Below are 20,573 nucleotides of genomic sequence, written 5' to 3' on the forward strand. Positions count from 1 at the left end.
TGCTAGTGGAGTGAGCAAGCTCCTTCACAGAGTGCAGAAAAAGCCAGGCCTCTGTGTAACACGGCCGTGATGCCCACGGGCCCTGCTTGCCGGAATACTCACAAGGCGACTCTCTAGATGGTTCTTCTCATTACTTCGTGACATGCTGCGTTCTTGGGTACTATGTTAGGAATGAGAGGGTGCCCAAGGGACTTGTTTGAGGGTTGATGTGTCATAGACATTTTTAGGTAGTTTCTGGTAATGACTTCACTTTGTGATTTTTGCCTGTGAGGAAACTGAGGCTCAGAGGCATGAAGAGATGGACGCGGGTCTGCAGTTAGAAGAGGCACGATGGGATTGGTATTCGCCCTGCCCAGCTACAGGTTATTCTGTTGTAACCCCATGCATGCATGCCAGGATGCATGATCAAGGCTACTGAAGGCAATGGAACCTGTCAGGGGAAAGTTTATGGCGTGGATGTGAGAAAGGAGGCCTTATGGCAGGGGACCCTGCCTGTCACTGCTCTCACTGTCCCTAAGTCCTTCGTGCCCGCGGGTGCCAGGACTGACACTAGAAACCCAGTTTGGCCTTCCTGTCTGCCCTGCAGGAGGTCACAGGCACACATCCTGTCTCATCACCCCACCCCCACTAGCCCTGGCCCACAAGCCCCTGCTTCCTGGAGGGTCATGGCTGTCTGCATGTCAACGTAGCCGACGAGCTCGGAGCTCGGCTGCTCAGGTGCTGCTGGTGCCAAGAGCTTGTGGCCGGGCCGGGCCGGCGAGGCAAGGGATGGAGGATGTGCCTGCCTCTGGCAGTACCTGGGGGAGAGACCAGAGCGTGCCAGGCAGGCAGTCTCTGGGCGAGGTCCCACCCGTGGTGCGCAGGCCGGCTGTGCCAGTAGCCTGCCCGCACTCCACTCCTCCCACAATGGCCCCATTGTTTCCAGTAGCCAGGCAGTTTGGAGGAGGTTCCTCGGTCACCCATGCCCCCCTAAATAGGGGCCGGATTAACCCCTTGGGAGACTGGGACCAGGTGAAGGCTCCCAGGAAGGAACCTTGCTCAGTTTTGCCCTGTTGAAGTGAAGCTTGAGGTGTCTGTCATTCCTCACCCACGTGCATACAGCAACAGGCCACCTCCTGATATTGGGGTCGCTCATCCGGGAGAGGCAGCACCTAGACCCTTCCCTGCCCCCACTCTGGTACAGGTGCCAGGGGGCAGGAAGTGCCAGTAGGGTGGCAGTGCAGTCCAGATATATCTGGGCGGTGGGGCTAATTCCAGCCACCACCGTTGGCTCGGCTGGCTCCTGCACTCCTTTCCTTCCTGTGAAACCAGAGCTGGGTTGGGCCTAGCTCAGGATTTCGGTGGATTTAAAGAGGCAGCCCATCTCTGCCAGCTTTGCTTCCTTTCCCCCTCCCCAGGTGGGGTCTGAGGCTGAGAGATGTCTGGAGGCCTTTGAGCACCTCCTTTGCCCTGGGCTAACCCCTGGCCTGGGCCTCTGTCGGGGTACTAGGCACTCCTCTCTCCCAGAGCCTTGGGCGGGTGGGGTGGGCGGGGGTGGGCTGTGGTTTCCTGTGTTGGCTGTTTGTGCCTGGCCCAGAGTGCCCGCTGCCTGCCTGGGCTTCCTGCCCTGTCTTGTTTCCTAGTGCTCTCCCCCCTCCCCACCCCTCTCCCTAGGGGGAGGGAGTAACTAGGGATTGGGCATCAGTCTTTTGGGGGCATCCTACTGCCAGGGCATGATTGCTTCCTGAGGTCTGGACTCACTGGTAATGGTTGAAAGAGCCAAAAGAAGTGAGGTGAACTTAGGTCTGTCCCGGCAAGGCCACTTGTCCCCACAGGCTCCAGAGGGACAGTGGTCCAGCAAGAAGAGTAGAACTAATCTCCCAAAGGCATTCTGTTTAAAGATCCTGCGTTGCAAAAGTCAGGGATCAGCAGACTGGACGGTCCTGCAGGGTTAGGATTGTATGACCTTACCCTGGGGCTATAGGTGGGGCAGGCTGGAAACTCCCAGGTGAAACCTCCCAAGCAAAGCTCTTATTTGCATGGACTCCTGGGAGGGGAGTTGTAGCTAGGAACCAGGGCGTGGGGGGAGGACCCCATCCCACCCCCAAGCCTGGAAGTCCCCACCTAGAGGGTCCCCACTAAAATAACACCTTGGGTCCTCTCTTTGAGCTAGATTCTGAATCCCCAACCTCCTAGCTGAGTCACCACCTCAGGGAAACTATCTGAGGGCTACAAGGGAGCTCCTGAGGACCAGGGGACACCAGGAGAAAGGGGACTTGGGACATTGTCTTGGGAACTGACTCTCCCCTGACCAGAGGCCAAGAACCCTCTCCCTATGCATCCCACATTTTTTTTTTCCCCAGATGTCTCTGTTCACTGCATGTGAGGGACACGGTCCCCCAGCATTTATTTCTCACCGTTCCTGGGTTTCCCTGGCCTCGTTGAGATGGCGCGTAGGTTCTCTGATGAAGTATTTGTTTTCCTGATGACATCATTGGCCCTGAAGTGAAACGTATCTTGGTTGTTGTCGTCATCATAGATTTTGCATGTGTGCATCTGCGTGTGTGATAGCCTCTCACTACACAGACCTAGGTGGCCTGGAATCTGTATGTAGCCTGGGATAGCCCACAAAGCAGAAAGCCAGCCCATTTCACCCCCCGAGCTCATCAGATTGAAGGTACAAGCCGCCACATGCCGGGGCCCATCTCGAATCCACAGACCTCTTCCTGCCTCCGCTTCCTGAGCGCTGAGACTCTAGGGCTGAGCCACAATTCCTGGCTTCCCCCAGACAGCTGTGACACTAGTGGGTTGGCTGGTCTGGTCAAGCAGACTCCTAACCTGGAGACAGGCAGATTGCATGGGTATGTGGATGCTTGCCCAACAGGGGAATAGTTGTGTTGAACAGGGCTGACACAAAACACCTGGAGGCTCTGGCCATAGCCTTCCTTGTCTCCCTCCTCCTCCCGGGATGCTCTCCTTAACCTTACCTGGGGCCTACCCTTATTTTACACTGTGGAGGCCAGTGACCCTGCTTCAGGCTTTTTGTTTCAGAAGCTCATTAAGCATCCCAAACCTGGCCTGGGTCCTATCTCAGCCGCCCAAGGGCTGGGATCATAGACTCTGCCCACCAGGCCTGGGTCTGGCTGCTTTGTCTCAGACGGAGGCTTTGCTCCAGGCACATTCTCCTGGGTTTGTTGCTTCTGGCCTTTCTCTCACTCAGGTGACTTGCACCTGCTCCCTGTTTGTGAGCTTATGTCACCCTTCCCCAGTCTAAGAGTGTGGCGTCCCCAAAGTCCAGCCTCCCCCCAGGGGCTTCCAGTGCTAGGGAGGCTCCTTGTTCACTCAGTGCTAAAGCATTTCCCTGCCAACCATTGGCCTCTCAAGGCTACAGATTTCGGGTATCATCTGGGGGAAGAGGGGTCTCTGGGAGCTGGGGCCAAGTCCTGAAGGGTAGACAGGGCGATAGATGCTGGATGGGAAAGCCCTGACTCATCTGGCCTTACCTCAGCTCCTTTGCAGCTGGGTGGGCGCAGGAGGCGGAGTCCTAGGGGCACTTTTCAGATTCGCTGGAACCACTGAAGAGGACCAGTTTCCTAACAGCCCCTCCCCCTCCCACCCGTAGCTTATTGGGAGAAGGTTTTGAGACAAAATCTTGCTAGGTAGTTTAAGCTGTTCTGGAATCACAGGTTGGGCTGAAATTTGTGATCTCCTGCCTTAGTCTCCCCCCCCCCAAGGCTAGGGTTACAGCAATGAGTCATGATGCCAAGATTAGGGCTCCAGTTTTTGAGATCCCTTAACAGAAAGTACTAGATGGCCCGTCCCCATCCCTCGGAACAGGTGATAAGTTCTAGGGGCTCATGTGTGAAAAGCCCACTGATTTGATTTAGACTGAGATGAATAGACAGGGTCCCAAAGTACCTGGAGTGGGGGTGCTGGGTCGCCCATGCTGTCATGTGACCCAAGAACACACAGCTTTTCGGGGACCTCAGTTCCTCGTTGTGAAACTGGGGAGATAGCTTTGAGAATCAACCAGGGATGGAGGTGAAAACTTAAACAGCATGCCCTCTATTGAGCAAGGTGATTTCCCCAGGAGTCCTCAGTGACTTCTGCCTCTCTGTTCTTCCCTGGTTGTGTTGTGTTTGTGTGTGTGCGGTGGTGGCGCAAACTAGGTCCTAGGACTTTGAAACCTTTTTCGGAGACAGAGTTGGAGTGGGGAAGCCCAGTGTTCTACAGGGGTTAAGGTTAGACGCCCGCAAGGAACCTGGTAGGGCCCCCCCTTACTTGGAGGTTCCAGCCTAGCTTCCAGCAGCTGAGCCCGGAGCAGGAGCGTACACGGGTGTGTCTAGCTGGACCTGTCACGGGAAGAGCCTCTAGGGCTCAAGACTCCTCCCCTTCCCTCCCCCACCTTCTACCGGGATCTCTGCTGGGGGCGGGGAAAGGGGACAGAGCAGGGGGCGGTTGCGGGAGGTGTCTGTGTTTGTGTAAGTCAGCTTGTTGGTGTCTCTGTGGCCCTCTGTGTATTCTTTGTGACTGTCGGGCTCAACTTTCTATGGCTCCCTTGTGTCTGGGTCTCAGTCTTCACATCTGTTCAATGAGTCGGCCGGCTATCCCTCGGCCGGGTGGCCGGGATATCTGTGTGCCCCAGGCTGCCCGGCGACTCCGGCTGGTTCGCGCTGCCCAGTCCCTCGGGCACACCTCCGTCGGCTGGCCGTGAGCGTCTCTAGTTTCCTGGGCTCCGTGCGTGTCTTTGTCTCCCTGTCCACGTGTGAGCTGTAAGTGTGCGTGTGAGTCACAGTTCGGGTGCTTGTGGGTCTCTTTAAGTCCCAGCTCTGTGCGCCCAGTCTGCCCGACCGGCTAGCGCCCAGTCAGTCCCTGGAGGACTTGTCCATGTGTCTGTCTGCGCGCCCTCCAGTGGACCCGGGAGATCCACGCTGCAGCCCTGTCCGCCTCCCTCAACCTCGCTCGCTGCCTCGCTGGCTCTCTTGCTCCTAGCTCGCTCTGTCTCTACACTCGGGCTTTGCCGAAGGGGGCGGGGTAGGGGGGGTGCAAGGGAGGGGGGAGGGGAGGCTCCTGCATTCTTGCGGTCGGGGAGGAATCTGAGCCAGCGTTACTGGTCTCCAAAAGAGCCCAGCTGCAGCCTCGGGGCCCCGCCAGGCCTCTCGCTGCCCGCCCGGGCCTGCCGGGATGGGCACGGGCTAGGCCTGGAGCTGGGGGCGGGGCAGGGCAGTGCGCCCACCCCGGCCCCTGGGAGGCTGCAGCGCCCGGGGACAGGGCGCAGTGCTGGGGCGGGGCGTGAGGGATTCCCGAATCCTGGGTGAGGGGCGTGTCTCGGAGCGGGAGTCCCCCAGTGGGCCAGAGCAGACCTCGCAGCCGCCCCACGCGTCACTTTTGCGACCAAGCCTATTAGTGAATTCTGACTCTACAGCCCTTGGAGGGGGGTGCCTAGGGTGGGGGACTTGCTTGATACTGCAAGCTCCCCGAGGACAAGGTGTGGAAGGGATGGGGACTGGCCTGGCCTTCAGGATTGAGAAGTCCTCTCTCTCCAATCCTACCCTACCCTATCCAGTTCCATAGTCCGGGGCGTTGGGTTCTCCCCTTCCCTCCCCTTCACACACCCCCTCCCTAAGTCACAAGTTTTCTCTTTGGGGCTTGTTGCTGCAGTCCCTGCTCCAGTACCGAGTACCTGGCTGGGCCCTGGGCACGCACAGGGGTCGTAGCCCCACTGTGTGTGGGAGCCATGAGGATCCTGGCTAACAAGACAAGGTGTGTGGGTGTCACGGAGGGTGGGATATGTGTGTATGGAGAGTGGGGAAGGGAAGGGCCCATGGTCATGGGGCCAAGCTATAGAGCTGTTTGGAGAGGAGCCCCTCGGGCACCTGGCTTCCTGGCCACCAGTGGGTTGAAGGGAAGTAGAATGGTAAAGTCTGGCCCCAGGCAGGAGCTGGCAGCCAGCCTTAGCGCCTGGGCCCAGGGGGCAGAGGAGACTGGCAGCTAGCTTTGCCTGCCAGAGGTCCCTTCTTCCCTCCTAAAACCGTTAGAACAGACCCTCATCCTACCCTAGTGTTGGGGGTGTGGTGGCGCCCTCCAGCCTCAGTCTAGTCGGGGGTAGGAGCTGGAGTGGGGGTGGTGCCTGCCTCCCTCCTCCCCAGGAGAAGCGGGCAGACAGGGCCAGGCGGCGGCAGCAGGACAGCAGGGCTGAAATAAATCTGAGCTGGTGTGGAATGAGGGGGGATAAATATCCTCTCCCGTGATGTGATCTTTCCAGCGGCTATTAATAGGTCTCCGGGGAGGGGGAGGCGGTGGGGGGAGCGGGCTGGAGCTTAAAGGGCCCGCAGCAGCCTAGGTTGCAGGAATCCATGGCTTCAAGCTGTACTCTTGTCTGCTTGACATACCGCCTCCCCCCCATCCCTGCCTGCCGACAGGGCCTACTGGCCCACCCTCTTCAGGCCTTCCCCCTTAGGCTCTGGGGTGTCTTCGGGACCTGTGGGCATCACTCTCGGTTGTGCTTTCCCTAGTCCCCTAGGGAATAGGGCTCGAGCTTGAGCAGTGACTCACAGGTCCTGTGGCCCTTCTCAGCTAGTTGTCTGGGCACAGCATAGTTGAGGTCCGGGGCCTTGGAAAGGAGTCTTAAACCCTAGAAGGTGCGAAGACTTCATCAGATGCTAGGGAGAAAGGGCTGTAATGGAAGCTGAAGGCAGATAGATTCTGCCAAGTCAAGGCCCCGGGTTTCCATTTGAGTTGAGCCCAGAAGATAAGGAGCGCTGTTCCATCTCCACTCCCCAGGTGGCCAGAGCTCCGCTCTTATCTGAGGGGCTGCACAGAGGTAGGGAATAGCAGGCGGTCTCAAGACAGCACCTCGCCACCCCTGCATTGTTAGGTGAGGCGCGAGAGCTAAAGTCCAGGCCTGCCTGACTCCTCGCAGGATTAATCTTTCCCCTTTCTCCTCCCTTTCCCCAGGTTACCCCACCCCAGGAGGAGAGAGGCTCCAGGGAGTCCACCACTATCCCCTCGGGGCCACTGCCCCCCTGCCCCAGCCAAGCCAATGCACCCAGAAAATAAACTGACCAATCATGGCAAGACAGGGAACGGAGGGGCCCAGTCCCAGCATCAGAATGTGAACCAAGGACCCGCCTGCAACCTGGGCTCCAAGGGCGTGGGGGCGGGGAGCCACGGGGCCAAGGCCAACCAGATCTCGCCTAGCAACTCAAGTCTGAAGAACCCCCAGGCAGGGGTGCCTCCTTTCAGCTCACTCAAGGGCAAGGTGAAGCGCGGCGAGCGGAGTGTGTCTGTGGACTCTGGGGAGCAGCGGGAGGCTGGGACTCCATCCCTCGACTCAGAGGCCAAAGGTACTGTATTCCCTCACCTCTAGACCTCAACATCACCTATAGGCGAGCCAGCGAGACCCAAACTGCTCAGAGACCATCCCTGACTTGGGTCTCAACCTTGTACTGTTTGTAGTAACTCTCTCTTACCTCTACCCATCAGTCAACCAGTCCATTCCAGAGCAGGGCTGGCTAGGGACACTCAGGGACAGTAGAGTGATAGTACTCATGTAGCCCCCACATTGAAGAGGGAGGTGTCTGGGGTGAAGATCCACCCCCTACCCACATCATCCCTAAAGCTTCCCGATGTCCTGGCTGGTGGGAGCCTTTTGGGAACAGGCACTGGGGCCTGGAAGAGTCACAGTGGCTCCTCCCTGCCCCCCCCCCCTAATTAGAACCAGTTGTGGTTGGGACTATGCTGTGCTGGGTGGGGGGGAGGGGAGACAGGCAACCAGGGTTGGAGAAAGAAATCAGAAACAAATGGTGGTGTGGTGGGGACCAAGGACTGGCAAAGTGCCCACCGTGGTCTGGGCAGTGCCCTGTCGGGTGGGGCACTCTGGAGAATGGCCTGGGAGGGCCTGTGCATGTGGAAGGGCTAGGCTGCACTGCCACACTTTCTTAATCCTGCCTGTATCCTGCCTGGGCAGAGGTGGCACCCCGGAGTAAACGGAGGTGTGTGCTGGAGCGGAAGCAGCCGTACAGTGGGGACGAATGGTGCTCTGGGCCAGACAGCGAAGAGGACGACAAGCCCATTGCGGCCTCCCACAGTGAGTGCCCATTGATGTTCCCCTGGTGTGTGTGTGTGTGTGTGTGTGTGTGTGTGTGTGTGTCTGTCCGCCCATCCTGAGGGAGCCTCCTTACCTAGGGCTTTAGGGGATTGTCCAAGAAGTGGCAAGGACCAGGAGCCCAGGCTCTTCTTCAGTCCTACTTTGGACTTTTTCCTTATCTATAGTGTGAGTGGGGCTCGCACCCTCCCCCACCCTCCCCCTCTCCCTCCCTCTGAGGAAGGTCTCTCAGGTAATCCCTTTTCCGGACAACTCACCTACAGGTCTAACAGATTTCATGGCCTATGCTGCCACCTACTGGTCAGTGGAGGATGGGCAGGGAAGGTCCTGCTTCTCTGGGACTCTGTTAGCCTGGCTTTGCAAAGCCTTGCTAAGCCTAGGTGTGAACTGACACTTAACTGTGTCCCTGGTTCCTTTCTCTAGTCTCTACATGACACTCAGAAAATACTCATGATGCATTTCTAGGATGAGATGTGAGTGTCAATTCATGGCTATTTCTCTCATCCCAATCTATCCTTCTGTGCCTGAAGCCTGAGACATCCTTGGTGCTTCCAACTTAAGCATGTAAGAAGCTAGCCAGAGCTTAAATGGTGTGCTGCTTACAGGCAGGAATAAAGGAAAGGAGAAGGAAAAATACATTTGCTGCTGAGTTTAGTCCTCACAGCTGCCCATGAAGAACGTGTAATGATGACTGTCACAGTGGAGGAAAGAGTCAGCAAGTAGGGAATGAGTGGACCCTACTGACAAGTGTCCTGTAAGAAGTCTCCACAACCGGCTGGGACTGCCAAGACCCCATGTGACTAACTAGTGCTGTATGAGCTATGTCTCTGTATGGCTGCCTGAGTGGTAGAATCTTTCCCTGCTTCCTGGGACAGGGACCCTCCTGTCTCCCTGAATTTGTGTCTGTATTGCATTGGAGAAACTTTGAAAGATATAGAGCGATAAGAAATTGCTAAGATCCCACGATCGGCCTCTTTTAGATGGAATGCCATTCAGTGGAGACCAGGTTTCATGAGGTACAGACTAGCCTCAGGCTTACTCTATAGATGAGGCTGGCCTTGAACTCCTGATTCTCTTGCCTATAGCTCCCAAGTGCTGGGATTATAGTCTTCTGACACTGTGTCATTCAGCAGCATTCAGCCATGCAATTGAATTCTTCACACAGCAAGGCAGACTGATGTAGCTGTCAGTGAGACAGGCTCAGAGCCCAGGAGCCTTCACTTACATCCCAGGGCCTATAAACTTGAGAAAGGAGTTCTGGTTTCTCACCTATAGAAATGATCTTTGTCATATAGATTTGGCACAAGGAGAAAGTGAGTTCAGGCTTGTGACATACTTTGAACAGTGTTAGCTTGTATCGCTGTCACGGTACTAGAAAATTCCTTCTTGTGATACACTCTCCATAGCTTGTAGGAGCCTGTTGTCTGTTCTGATTTATCCTCTAGGCCTCCGCCATCGCCGCCTTGGTCAAGTTGTTGTGATTTCTGGAAGTGCTGGCACACTTGCTGCTTGTAGTCCGGAGGCTCTAACTTGCTTTTTCTTGGTATGAGCATGGATCCCTGCACCACCTAAACCCACTGAAGACCAGTGGTGGATCTTATCTACGTGAGGATGGAATGTCAGGCTTGTGACCGTAGAGCGAAGAAATCTGTCTTGCTCCTGAGGAATATTCTAGGAATGTTCTGAGTATGTCAGTCCGTGATAATGTGAAACATATATTTGGTCTTCTCTTGTTTCCTGGGAATCTCCAAAGGGATGATAAGTGGTTTTTTTGTTGTTCTCTTTTTGTTTACTGCTGTATTGACTGATGTGTCTGGCAGCCCTGAGGTAGCTTCTAGATGGAGCCTGGTGACTGGGAAGATCAAAGCAGGATAGAGGTTTGGGGCTTTCAGCCCCACACACCATCCTCGTCAAAGGAGTGGGGCTGAAAGTCAAATTGATCAGCTGAAGCCAGTGGTTTAATTAAATGTGACTAATGATTAATCTGTAAAAATCCAAAAGAGGGCTGGGTAGGTGGCTCAGTTGGGAGAAACTTGCCTTGCAAGGTTTCAGATTCCCAGAACCCACACAGGAAGCTAGATACAGTGGTACCTGCCTATAATCAGCCCAGTGATGGAACATTCCAAGCAGAGCAGCCAGGTTCTCATTGGCCAGCTCATGTGGTGTGCACGATAAAGTCTGAGGGCCAGCACTCAGTGTTCTCTGTTGAGCTCCATATGTGTGTGCCCTGTGCCCTTAAACTGTATGTGTGCAGTATGTGTGCCCTTCCCTGCAAAATCCAAAAGGACTGACTTGTGCTCAGAGAGGGCACAGATGCAAATGCCCTTTCTTGTGTGCCTTGCAAACTGTGTTCATCTCACCTATATCCGTCTGTGTGTATGAGTGTTGTTGGTGGGGACACTTCCGTGAGATTCTTGGTGATCAGAGGTGACCGAAGGCATGTGTTGATCATTTGTGAAGGCCTTTCTGACTCTCGTTAATGATGCTTTGCTTTGTGGCGTAGTAACCATGTTTTTAAAAAGACTTGTCCTTGGGCAGGGCACGTGGGAGGTGAGTAGTGTGTCCATTTTGTAGATGAAGAAACTGAGGCTTAGACAAATGCTATGTTTCGTAAAATCACAGTTAGCAAATTGTGGGGTAGGATGAAAATCTGTCTGTGGTTTGAATCATCAATTACTACTACATCCTCCCTGCCTATCCCTTGGCTGGGTCATTAGTATATTCATACACACACACAGAGACACAGAGAGAGAGAAACACACACACACACACACACACACACACACTGAGAGAGAGAAAGAGAGAGACAGAGAGACAGAGAGAGAGAGAGAGAGAGAGAGAGAGAGAGAGAGAGAGAGAGAGAGAGAGAGAGAGAGAGAGAGACTGACTGACCATAGTGGGAGTGTGGGAGTGCTCTAGAGCAGAGCTTTGGGGTCTCTGCCACGTTTTCTTTCTCCTCTCTCTCCATGGTTGTCATTCTGCATCCTGGCTATTTTGGGCAAAAGTTAGTATAGGTCAAGTGAACTGGAAAGTCAGGCTGGTAAACAGGGAGACTGTGGGGACAAATGACCCTCTGGCATGGGCTTGAGGCAGTGAGCGAGCCTCTGAGGGTGGGAACACCAGCTGATTGGCCTTCCCAAGTCTGGGCCCCTCACCTGCTCTCCCTTCTCTCTCTTCTTGCAGATTGTAATGTAGCAGACCCAGCCATGGTGACCCCACAGTTGGGTCCTGGCCAAACTGCCCAACTGCCCCTCAGTGAGAGCAGTGCACCAGGCCCCCAACATGGCCCCCAGCCAGGCCTTCGGCCAGACGTCCCTGGGGGTGGGGGTGGAGGCGTCCCAGGAAAGCCTCCGTCACAGTTCGTCTATGTTTTCACCACCCATCTGGCCAACACGTAAGTCTTTGGGAGAGATGAGGGGTGAGAGGGTTTTGTCTACCGCCTAGCCTGAGCAAAAGAGGAGGGCATATGTGGGGGGACGGTGCAAGGTTGGTGGGTGAGGGCTGGCTTTTGCCCATCTCTGAGCTAACTATGGCTGCGTCCCTATACAGGGCGGCAGAGGCAGTGCTGCAGGGCCGGGCAGAGTCCATCCTCACCTACCACCAGCAGAATGTGCCCCGGGCCAAGCTGGATCAGGTGAGTGTGGTGGCCTCCTGGCTCTAATATACTTTGGGATGTCCCCTCCTCTGTCTTATTCTTTACCTTTGTCCTCCTGCAGGCCCCTAAAGTGCCACCCACCCCAGAACCACTACCCCTGAATACGCCATCAGCAGGTACACCACAGTCCCAGCCACCTCCGTTGCCACCGCCACCCCCAGCCCCTGGCAGTGCTCCTCCTGCTCTGCCCCCAGAGGGGCCTCCTGAAGACACCAGTCAGGACCTGGCCCCCAACTCAGTGGGAGCGGCCAGCACAGGTGGTGGGACTGGGGGCACCCACCCTAACACCCCAACGGCTGCCACTGCTAACAACCCTCTGCCTCCTGGAGGAGACCCTGGCAGTGCCCCTGGCTCCACTCTATTGGGGGAGGCCACGCCCACAGGAAATGGGCAGAGGAACCTGGTGGGCTCTGAGGGCCTGTCCAAAGAGCAGCTGGAGCACCGGGAGCGCTCCCTCCAGACACTGCGGGACATCGAGAGGTTGCTGCTCCGCAGTGGGGAGACTGAGCCCTTCCTCAAGGGGCCCCCAGGAGGAGCTGGTGAGGGAGGCCCACCCGCACAAGCGCCCTCTGCTGTTCAGCCGCCTCCCTCCGCCCCTCCTGGGGGGCTGAAGAAGTACGAGGAGCCTCTGCAGTCAATGATCTCGCAGACACAGAGCCTAGGAGGCCCCCCGCTGGAGCATGAAGTGCCAGGGCACCCTCAGGGTGGAGACATGGGACAGCAAATGAACATGATGATGCAGAGGCTGGGCCAGGACAGTCTGACGCCCGAGCAGGTGGCCTGGCGCAAACTGCAGGAAGAGTACTACGAGGAGAAGCGGCGGAAAGAGGAGCAGATTGGATTGCACGGAGGCCGCCCTCTGCAGGACATGGTGGGAATGGGGGGCATGATGGGGAGGGGGCCCCCACCTCCTTACCACAGCAAACCTGGGGATCAGTGGCCACCCGGAATGGGTGCACAACTCCGAGGGCCTATGGATGTCCAAGACCCCATGCAGCTCCGATCTGGACCTCCCTTCCCTGGCCCCCGTTTCCCAGGCAACCAGATGCAGAGGGTGCCTGGATTTGGAGGTATGCAGAGTATGCCCATGGAAGTACCCATGAATGCCATGCAGAGACCTGTAAGGCCAGGCATGGCCTGGAATGAAGACTTGCCCCCTATTGGGGGACCCGGCAACTTTGCCCAAAACACTGTGCCCTACGCAGGTGGGCAGGGAGAGGCAGAGCGCTTCATGACCCCTCGCGTCCGGGAGGAGCTGCTGAGGCACCAGTTGCTGGAGAAGCGGTCCATGGGCATGCAGCGTCCCCTGGGCATGGCAGGTAGCAGCATGGGACAGAGCATGGAAATGGAACGGATGATACAGGCACATCGACAGATGGACCCTGCCATGTTCCCGGGACAGATGACTGGAGGAGACGGTCTCGCCGGCGCACCCATGGGCATAGAGTTCGGTGGAGGCCGGGGCCTCCTGAGTCCTCCGATGGGACAGTCTGGGCTGCGGGAGGTAGACCCGCCTATGGGGCCAGGCAACCTCAACATGAACATGAATGTGAACATGAACATGAACATGAACCTGAATGTGCAGATGACGCCCCAGCAGCAGATGCTGATGTCACAGAAGATGCGGGGTCCTGGAGACATGATGGGTCCTCAGGGCCTAAGTCCCGAAGAGATGGCTCGGGTTCGGGCCCAGAACAGTAGTGGCATGATGGGGGGTCCGCAGAAGATGCTCATGCCTACACAGTTTCCCAACCAGGGCCAGCAGGGATTCTCGGGGGGCCAGGGACCCTACCAGGCCATGCCCCAGGACATGGGCAACACTCCAGACATGTTCAGTCCTGATCAGAGTTCAGTGTCCATGGGCACTGTGGGCACTGCCCGGCTCAGCCATATGCCTCTGCCCCCTGCCTCCAATCCTCCTGGGTCTGTGCACTCAGCCCCCAACAGGGGGCTAGGCAGGCGGCCTTCAGATCTCACCATCAGTATTAATCAGATGGGCTCACCGGGCATGGGGCATCTGAAGTCACCCACCCTTAGCCAGGTGCACTCCCCCCTGGTCACCTCACCCTCTGCCAACCTCAAGTCACCCCAGACTCCCTCCCAGATGGTACCCTTGCCTTCTGCCAACCCACCGGGACCTCTCAAGTCACCCCAGGTCCTCAGCTCTTCCCTCAATGTGCGTTCACCCACTGGCTCACCCAGCAGGCTCAAGTCTCCCTCCATGGCTGTGCCTTCTCCCGGCTGGGTCGCCTCTCCCAAGACAGCCATGCCTAGTCCTGGGGTCTCCCAAAACAAGCAGCCACCTCTCAACATAAACTCTTCCTCTACCCTGGGCAACATGGAACAGGGTGAGTGATCTAAGTGGGCTTGTGTGTGAGCCTTGGTGGTGGGTAGGTTCCTGCAGGGGCATGGTGGCAGCTCTGCCAGAGCCTCTTCAATGTCTTGAAGGGTGCCGCTTGGAACTGGGACTTTCCCCACTGCGGAGACTGCTTAGAGAAGCATGGGCCGTAGGGACCACAGGGAGCCTGTGATAGTGGGATGTGGGTGCGTCTGACGTGAGGTGGAGATTTGGGGGAATGTTAACCTCGCCAGTGACTCCCGGTTCTCTTTCTGTCTCTCCGCCTCTGTAGGTGCTCTCCCACCTAGCGGCCCCCGGAACAGCTCCTCGGCTCCTCCGGCCAACCCTTCCAGTGGCCTCATGAATCCCAGCCTGCCGTTCACATCCTCCCCAGACCCCACCCCTTCCCAGAACCCTCTGTCACTGATGATGTCTCAGATGTCCAAGTACGCCATGCCCAGCTCGACCCCGCTATACCACAACGCCATCAAGACCATCGCCACCTCAGACGACGAGCTGCTGCCTGACCGGCCCCTGCTACCCCCACCCCCACCACCGCAGGGCTCTGGGCCAGGTGCGAGGAGCCAGAGCTCTCTCTGGGAGCAGCAACAGCGTGTTTGCTTAGGAATTGCCTTCCCCCCCCCCCCTCCCGTGGACATACTGGCTTCTGCATGCTTCTACAGTCTCTGGTCATGGGGGTGGTGTGAGCTCGGAGGCCCTGTTTTAAGGACTGCCATCACTTAGTGAAACCTAGCCCAGAGCTCTTTAGTGGGCTGGGAGGCCCCTCCCCAGACTGGGTGGGCGTGGCCTCTAATGTCCTGTTCGTCCTTTCCCCTACAGGTGTCAGCAATAATCAGCCCAACCAGATGCACATGAACCCTGCTGCTGCCCAGAGCCCCATGGGCATGAACTTACCAGGCCAGCAGCCCCTGTCCCATGAGCCTCCCCCTTCTATGTTGCCCTCCCCCACCCCTCTGGGGTCCAACATTCCACTGCACCCCAATGCACAGGGGGCTGGGGGCCCTTCTCAGAACTCAATGATGATGGCCGCAGGAGGCCCAGACTCCCTAAATGCCCCTTGTGGCCCCGTGCCCAGCTCCTCCCAGATGATGTCCTTCCCTCCCCGGCTGCAGCAACCCCACGGTGCCATGGCCCCCACCGGGGCTGGGGGGCCTGGCCTGCAGCAGCACTACCCTTCGGGCATGGCCCTGCCCCCCGAGGACCTGCCCACCCAGCCACCTGGTCCCATACCCCCTCAGCAGCACCTAATGGGCAAAGGCATGACTGGCCGCATGGGCGACGCATACCCACCCGGGGTGCTCCCTGGGGTGGCATCGGTACTGAATGACCCAGAGCTGAGTGAGGTGATCCGGCCCACCCCTACCGGCATTCCTGAGTTCGACTTGTCCAGGATCATCCCCTCTGAGAAACCAAGCAGCACCCTCCAGTACTTCCCCAAGAGCGAGAACCAGCCCCCGAAGGCCCAGCCCCCCAATCTGCATCTCATGAACCTGCAGAACATGATGGCGGAGCAGACACCTTCTCGGCCCCCCAACCTCCCGGGCCAACAGGGGGTCCAGCGGGGGCTCAGCATGTCCATGTGCCACCCTGGACAGATGTCCTTGCTGGGCAGGACAGGTGTGCCCCCACAACAGGGCATGGTGCCCCATGGCCTGCACCAGGGGGTCATGTCCCCTCCACAAGGCCTCATGACCCAGCAGAATTTTATGCTGATGAAGCAGAGGGGCGTGGGGGGCGAGGTCTACACCCAGCCTCCCCACATGCTCTCCCCACAGGGCTCCCTCATGGGCCCCCCACCCCAGCAGAACCTCATGGTGTCCCACCCTCTGCGGCAGCGCAGTGTGTCTCTGGACAGCCAGATGGGCTACCTCCCAACGCCGGGCAGCATGGCCAATCTACCCTTCTAGCAGGCCCCTCAGTCTGGGGCTGGGGATACTGAAAATAGGTTAACTTTAAAAAGTTTTGTTTTTCCTCCAGTGTTGAGATGGATGGCCTGGGTCCAGGGGCAGGGTGGAGGGGTGGGAAAGGGCTTGTGTGGGGAGTGGTGTTTGTGGAAACCTGCTGTGCTGGCAGCTTAGGGGGGTAGCTGCAAGTGTCCGGTGAGGAGTTGGGATTGGGCTCTGCTCCATTTCTGCCACCAGGAGTGCTCCTCCCTTGCCCCCCTCTTCCCGTGGAGCTTCTGTCTCCCTTTGTCTTTGCACTTCCCCGCTTTCAGCTATGTTTTGGGGGTCCTTGGGGAGAGAGGAGGGTCTTCCATCCTCTGACCCGTCGTGGACTGTCACCTTGCTGGCGGCGGCGGTGGCGCTTCAGGTCCGTTTCTCTCCTCCCTGTCTCTGCTTTTACCCTGTTTGCTTCCTGCCTCTTTTCCTCTCCCTACTGACGCGGCTGACCTCCTCTCCCACGCCCCCTGCAGGCAGCTGGCCAGGTGGGCAGGTGCCAGCGGAGCTGTAAATAGAGCTGGGCTTTTGTGCCGGTTTGTGCGTGTGCCGTATTTCTGTGTCTTGATAGAAGTCACACACAAGAAAAAAAAAAAAAGATTGAGAAGAAGAAGAAAAAAACCTTCCCCCTCTTTCAAATGATCACACCCTCCATTCCCCTGGATTCAGAGACATACAGTCCTATGCACCCTCCATACACCCCACCTATAAAATGAAGTCAGACCATCTAGGCTTCCATTTGGTGAGGCCCTGAGGACTGAGAATCTCCCCCGTCCCTCTACGATGGCCGCCTGTCTGCTGCTGGGTGATTTCCGGAGAGCAGGTGCCCACATGTGTTTACCCACACCAGTGACATAGGGCCCCAGCCTGGGTGCCTCTGCTGCTACATCTTAGCCAGAACTTGAAGCCCTTTGTCCCCATTCTAGGATAAAGGCAAGAAGGAAGGGGCAGCATGTGGCCCCATAGAATGGAGCTATGGAAGGGTGAGGTTGCTGGGACCCTGGCTGCAGTAGCCTTGGGCCAGGTAACCCCTCAGGGCATGGACTCTTCTAGAAACCACCACTTGCTTCTCACCAAAGAAGGAACAGAGTTGGCCCTCCACCTCTAGCTCGGAACGAGGGAAGGCAGTGCGACGGAGAACATGCCCTGCCTGCCTGCCTACTCTCTGCAAGGTCCTTCTGTCCAGGGCTCAGGGCCATGCACCAGATCTGTCTACCCACCAGACACAGCCACTGACTTCCCAGGAGAGCCCCTCACCCGCCACTGGTCAGACTCAAGCCATACAGGAATGGGTGTTGTGTCCCCTTTGTCCCCAGGAGTAAACTACTTCTGCTTTTCTCACGTCCTTTCCTGCCTTGTAAGGGGGCGGGCAGCTCCCTGGCTAAGGCCTTTCCTGTCCTGCCTCCAGGGCCAAGGGCCATTCTAGACAGGGTGTCTTTTACCAGAGCCCTGTCCCCAGCCTTTCTGACCTGCAGGGCCTGGTTTTGCCTTGGCAGCTGTAATACAAAGGGAATCTGTGCCCACTTCTCCCAGTCTGGTGCTGTCCACCATCAGCCAGGTCAGGCACCAAGCCCCCTCCAGAGCTGGCTGCAGGCCCTCCCAGGGACCGCAGCCAAGGTCTCTTGTGTTGAGAGGTGGGTGGAAACCTGTCCTTCCTGCCAGACACTGCCCTCCCTGCTTCCATCTGGGCCTTGTGCCCCACCCACATCCCCACCTTGCCTAGACTGTCTAGCCCGCCCCACAAAGGGCCCGATACCCTCTTCTTGCGCCCTCGCCTCCCACCTCTACCACTAGCTTCCCAAGGTGATCTCCACAGGCCAGCCTTCTCCTTCCATCCATGGCCATACCCCAGCCATTTTGTACCATTATATAAATATATATATAAAATATAAATATATAAATACAATATGTGAAGACATCTTCCTGGTTTTTATTTTGAAACACTTTTTAGGCTTGTTCCGGGGGTCTCTGTGCTGCCTGTACTGTATTGACCTGTTTTATAGGTGCCTTTTTATTAAAAAGAGAAAATTCAAAAATGCCATCTCTTGCATTTTTATTTCTGTGCCCGGTTTGCCTCTTCCCAGCTGGCTGTTGGATGCTGGGAGCAGAAAAGGGGGTCCCCAGGTGTCTCCACCATCCTGCAGTGAGGATACAGTCTCTGAAGCTATAGCATTGTTTTCCCCAGGGAGCTTGTGTGGTTGGTTGGCTTGAGTGGTACTAGGCAACTCTGCTTCCCCCTCCCCCCCCCCACTCCCCCCCCACATTGGTGGCTGGGAGGAAGCAGAGCTCAGAATTGCCTGCTAGCTTCCCCTGTGTACGCACGCACGCACGCACGGAGCAGCTTCCTCTGGTCCCACCTGTGTAGTACCCTGCCTTCCTGGGGTTTGGGGACTTGCCTGCCCAGGCTGGCTTCTCGCATTGCCTCTACCTAATGATGACAGGGACCTCTGTCTTCATTCTCTTAGCGAGGTGGCCCCTCTCTCGAGGCTGGGACCACTTTGCTATCTCACTTTCCCCAGGCAAGTTGGCTTCCTTCCCCATCGGTGCGCAGAATCCACGAGGGCCCTGGATCTCATTTCCCCGCCAGTCTGGAAGCTTTGGTCCATGGGTGGGGAGATGACAGCTGGGTTTGGTTTTTACTTGTTCTTCTTTGGAGCCTGGAAAAGGTGTCTTTCCACTTTTCCACTGGGCCTCTTTCCTGCTGGCTTGCCCTTTACTCTTCTTAGGATACTGGCTAGCTTCCAGAACCTTCTGGAACTTGCCCTCAGTCTGTAATCCAAGATCCAGTAACATGGGGGCTGACCCAATGCTGGTTAGGTTGGAGCTAGACAGCTACCTAAAGTGGATCGGTTTCAGCTTTCTGCTTGGTTAAGAGAAAGGCATGGTTGAAGGTCTGGCATGAAGTCTGTATTTAGGAGACAGGAACATTAAGGCCATAGTCTGCGGCCGCCAGCTGGCTATTCCTCAGTGGTATAGGAGTGGTGGGTAACTGTGGCAACCAGTAGTCTTTAAGACGATGGAATCCATTCTGGGAGGAGAGTCTGGGCTCATAATCAGGAGGAAGATGAGACTGTGGGCCACAGCAGAGGTGGTTTTCCCTATGGCCAGGAAGAAATAAAGCTGAGCCTTAGCTTTAGCTCGTTAGGCTGGGAGGTGTGTGGCATTCGCATCTAAGATGACACAGGTGGTCTGGATATTGCTTGCTTTGCCTTTGGGCTGTTTTCTCCTCCTGAGGCTCTAGTCTAGCCCGAGGGCTGCCGGAAGAGCTTTAGGGCCATTCTAGAGGAAGTTCATCTAGCTGTCCCATCTGGGGACACTGGCCCAAGCTCGTGTGGGATGGGTTTCCACCAACGCTTTATCCTCCCAAGGAAAACAGAAACAGATGTGGGCCCCGAGACTTCTGGGATCTAGAAGGTGGTGAGCGAAGTTGCGTTCTCCGACTCAGAGAGACTACTCTTGCGCCAGCTGGGGAAAAGTTGGCAAAGGGAGGCCGGGCCAGCACAGCCCAGCTTGGTCAGAAGCCGAGACAGGTCACTGCGGAATTTTACGCCGGCGAAGGTGTAGAGCATGGGATTGAGACAGCAGTGAGCCAGGCCCAGGAATTCACACAAGGTGATGGCCACAGAGAGATAGCCACTCAGCTCGCAGCTGCTATTCACAGCCTTCAGCCTCTCCAGTGTGTCTAGGAAGATGACAATGTGGTAGGGCGACCAGCAGAGAAAGAAAATGCTTGTCACTAAGATGGCCACCCTGACCGCCTTCTGCCGCTGAGGGCGCCGCTGGGCCTGCAGTAGCCTGTGGACCACGCCCACGTAACACCAGCCCATCACGAGCATCGGTAGTAGGAAGCCCCCGATGTGGTAGAGGAAACGGGAGGTGAACCAGGCTCTGGTTTCCGCTTCGTTTTCCTGGGAGAAGGTGCACTGTGGTAAGGAGTCATTGTTATGAGGTTGGCCAACCTTGGCAAAGAGGAGTTCCGGCAAGGCGAACAGGAAGCCGGCGAGCCAAATGGCCGTGCAGGTGATGTGGATGGAGAGGAGGCGACGGCGGCGGTAGGCGTGAACAGCATGGACGATGGCCAGGTACCGGTCTACAGCTATGCAGGCCAGCAGCAGGCTGCTACAGTAGAAATTGATCTTGTGCAGAGCGATCACAGTTTTACAGAGGAAGGTCCCTAGGACCCAACCCACTGAGCCTTCAGCCACTGCAAAAGGCAGGATGAAGACTAAGAGAAGGTCGGCGACTGCGAGGTGGAACAGGAAGGTCTCAGTTGAGCTCCGCGTGTGCCGATGCCTCTCCAGGATTACCAGCACCAGGATGTTTCCCATCATACCCAGGAGGAAGATGAGGCTGTAGGCCACGGGCATGAATACTGCCTTAAAGGAAGTCAGTAGGGGTCCCTCGACTGTAGAGCAGAAGTTACTATCCTGTAGGGGGATCTCCGTGCTGTTACTGTAGAAGGCCAGTTCCTTGTACTGTAAGGACCAAAAGAAAGAGAAATGAGAACGATAGCCATATCTTTTTTTTTTTTTTTTT

The 20,573-nt window shown here is 56.7% G+C and overlaps 2 protein-coding genes across 12 annotated transcripts in view; one reads left to right on the forward strand and one right to left on the reverse strand.

The window, feature by feature from the left end:
• The window catches only part of Bcl9l (BCL9 like), a 29,058-nt gene extending 11,115 nt beyond the window's left edge, over positions 1-17,943 (forward strand). For 8 of the 11 annotated variants that reach the window (XM_021206093.2, XM_029542822.1, XM_029542819.1 and 5 more), the window contains 8 exons: positions 5,641-5,742; positions 6,937-7,325; positions 7,949-8,068; positions 11,270-11,480; positions 11,636-11,720; positions 11,803-14,089; positions 14,372-14,653; positions 14,920-17,943. In XM_021206093.2, coding sequence (XP_021061752.1) covers positions 5,717-5,742; positions 6,937-7,325; positions 7,949-8,068; positions 11,270-11,480; positions 11,636-11,720; positions 11,803-14,089; positions 14,372-14,653; positions 14,920-16,007 — 4,488 coding nt within the window. In that variant the 5' untranslated portion in view covers positions 5,641-5,716 and the 3' untranslated portion in view covers positions 16,008-17,943. The remainder of the gene's footprint in view (positions 1-5,640; positions 5,743-6,936; positions 7,326-7,948; positions 8,069-11,269; positions 11,481-11,635; positions 11,721-11,802; positions 14,090-14,371; positions 14,654-14,919) is intronic. The other 3 variants (XM_029542823.1, XM_021206094.2, XM_029542824.1) reach the window with 1 other exon arrangement.
• A 133-nt stretch (positions 17,944-18,076) lies between these two features.
• The window catches only part of Cxcr5 (C-X-C motif chemokine receptor 5), a 15,593-nt gene continuing 13,096 nt past the window's right edge, over positions 18,077-20,573 (reverse strand). Inside the window, exons 2-3 of the mRNA XM_021208074.1 lie at positions 19,305-20,512; positions 18,077-19,263 (exon numbers count right to left, since the gene is read on the reverse strand). Coding sequence (XP_021063733.1) covers positions 19,445-20,512 — 1,068 coding nt within the window. The 3' untranslated portion in view covers positions 18,077-19,263; positions 19,305-19,444. The remainder of the gene's footprint in view (positions 19,264-19,304; positions 20,513-20,573) is intronic.

This window comes from Mus pahari, chromosome 10 (genome assembly GCF_900095145.1).
Source record: "Mus pahari chromosome 10, PAHARI_EIJ_v1.1, whole genome shotgun sequence".
NCBI classification, from domain to species: domain Eukaryota; kingdom Metazoa; phylum Chordata; class Mammalia; order Rodentia; family Muridae; genus Mus; species Mus pahari.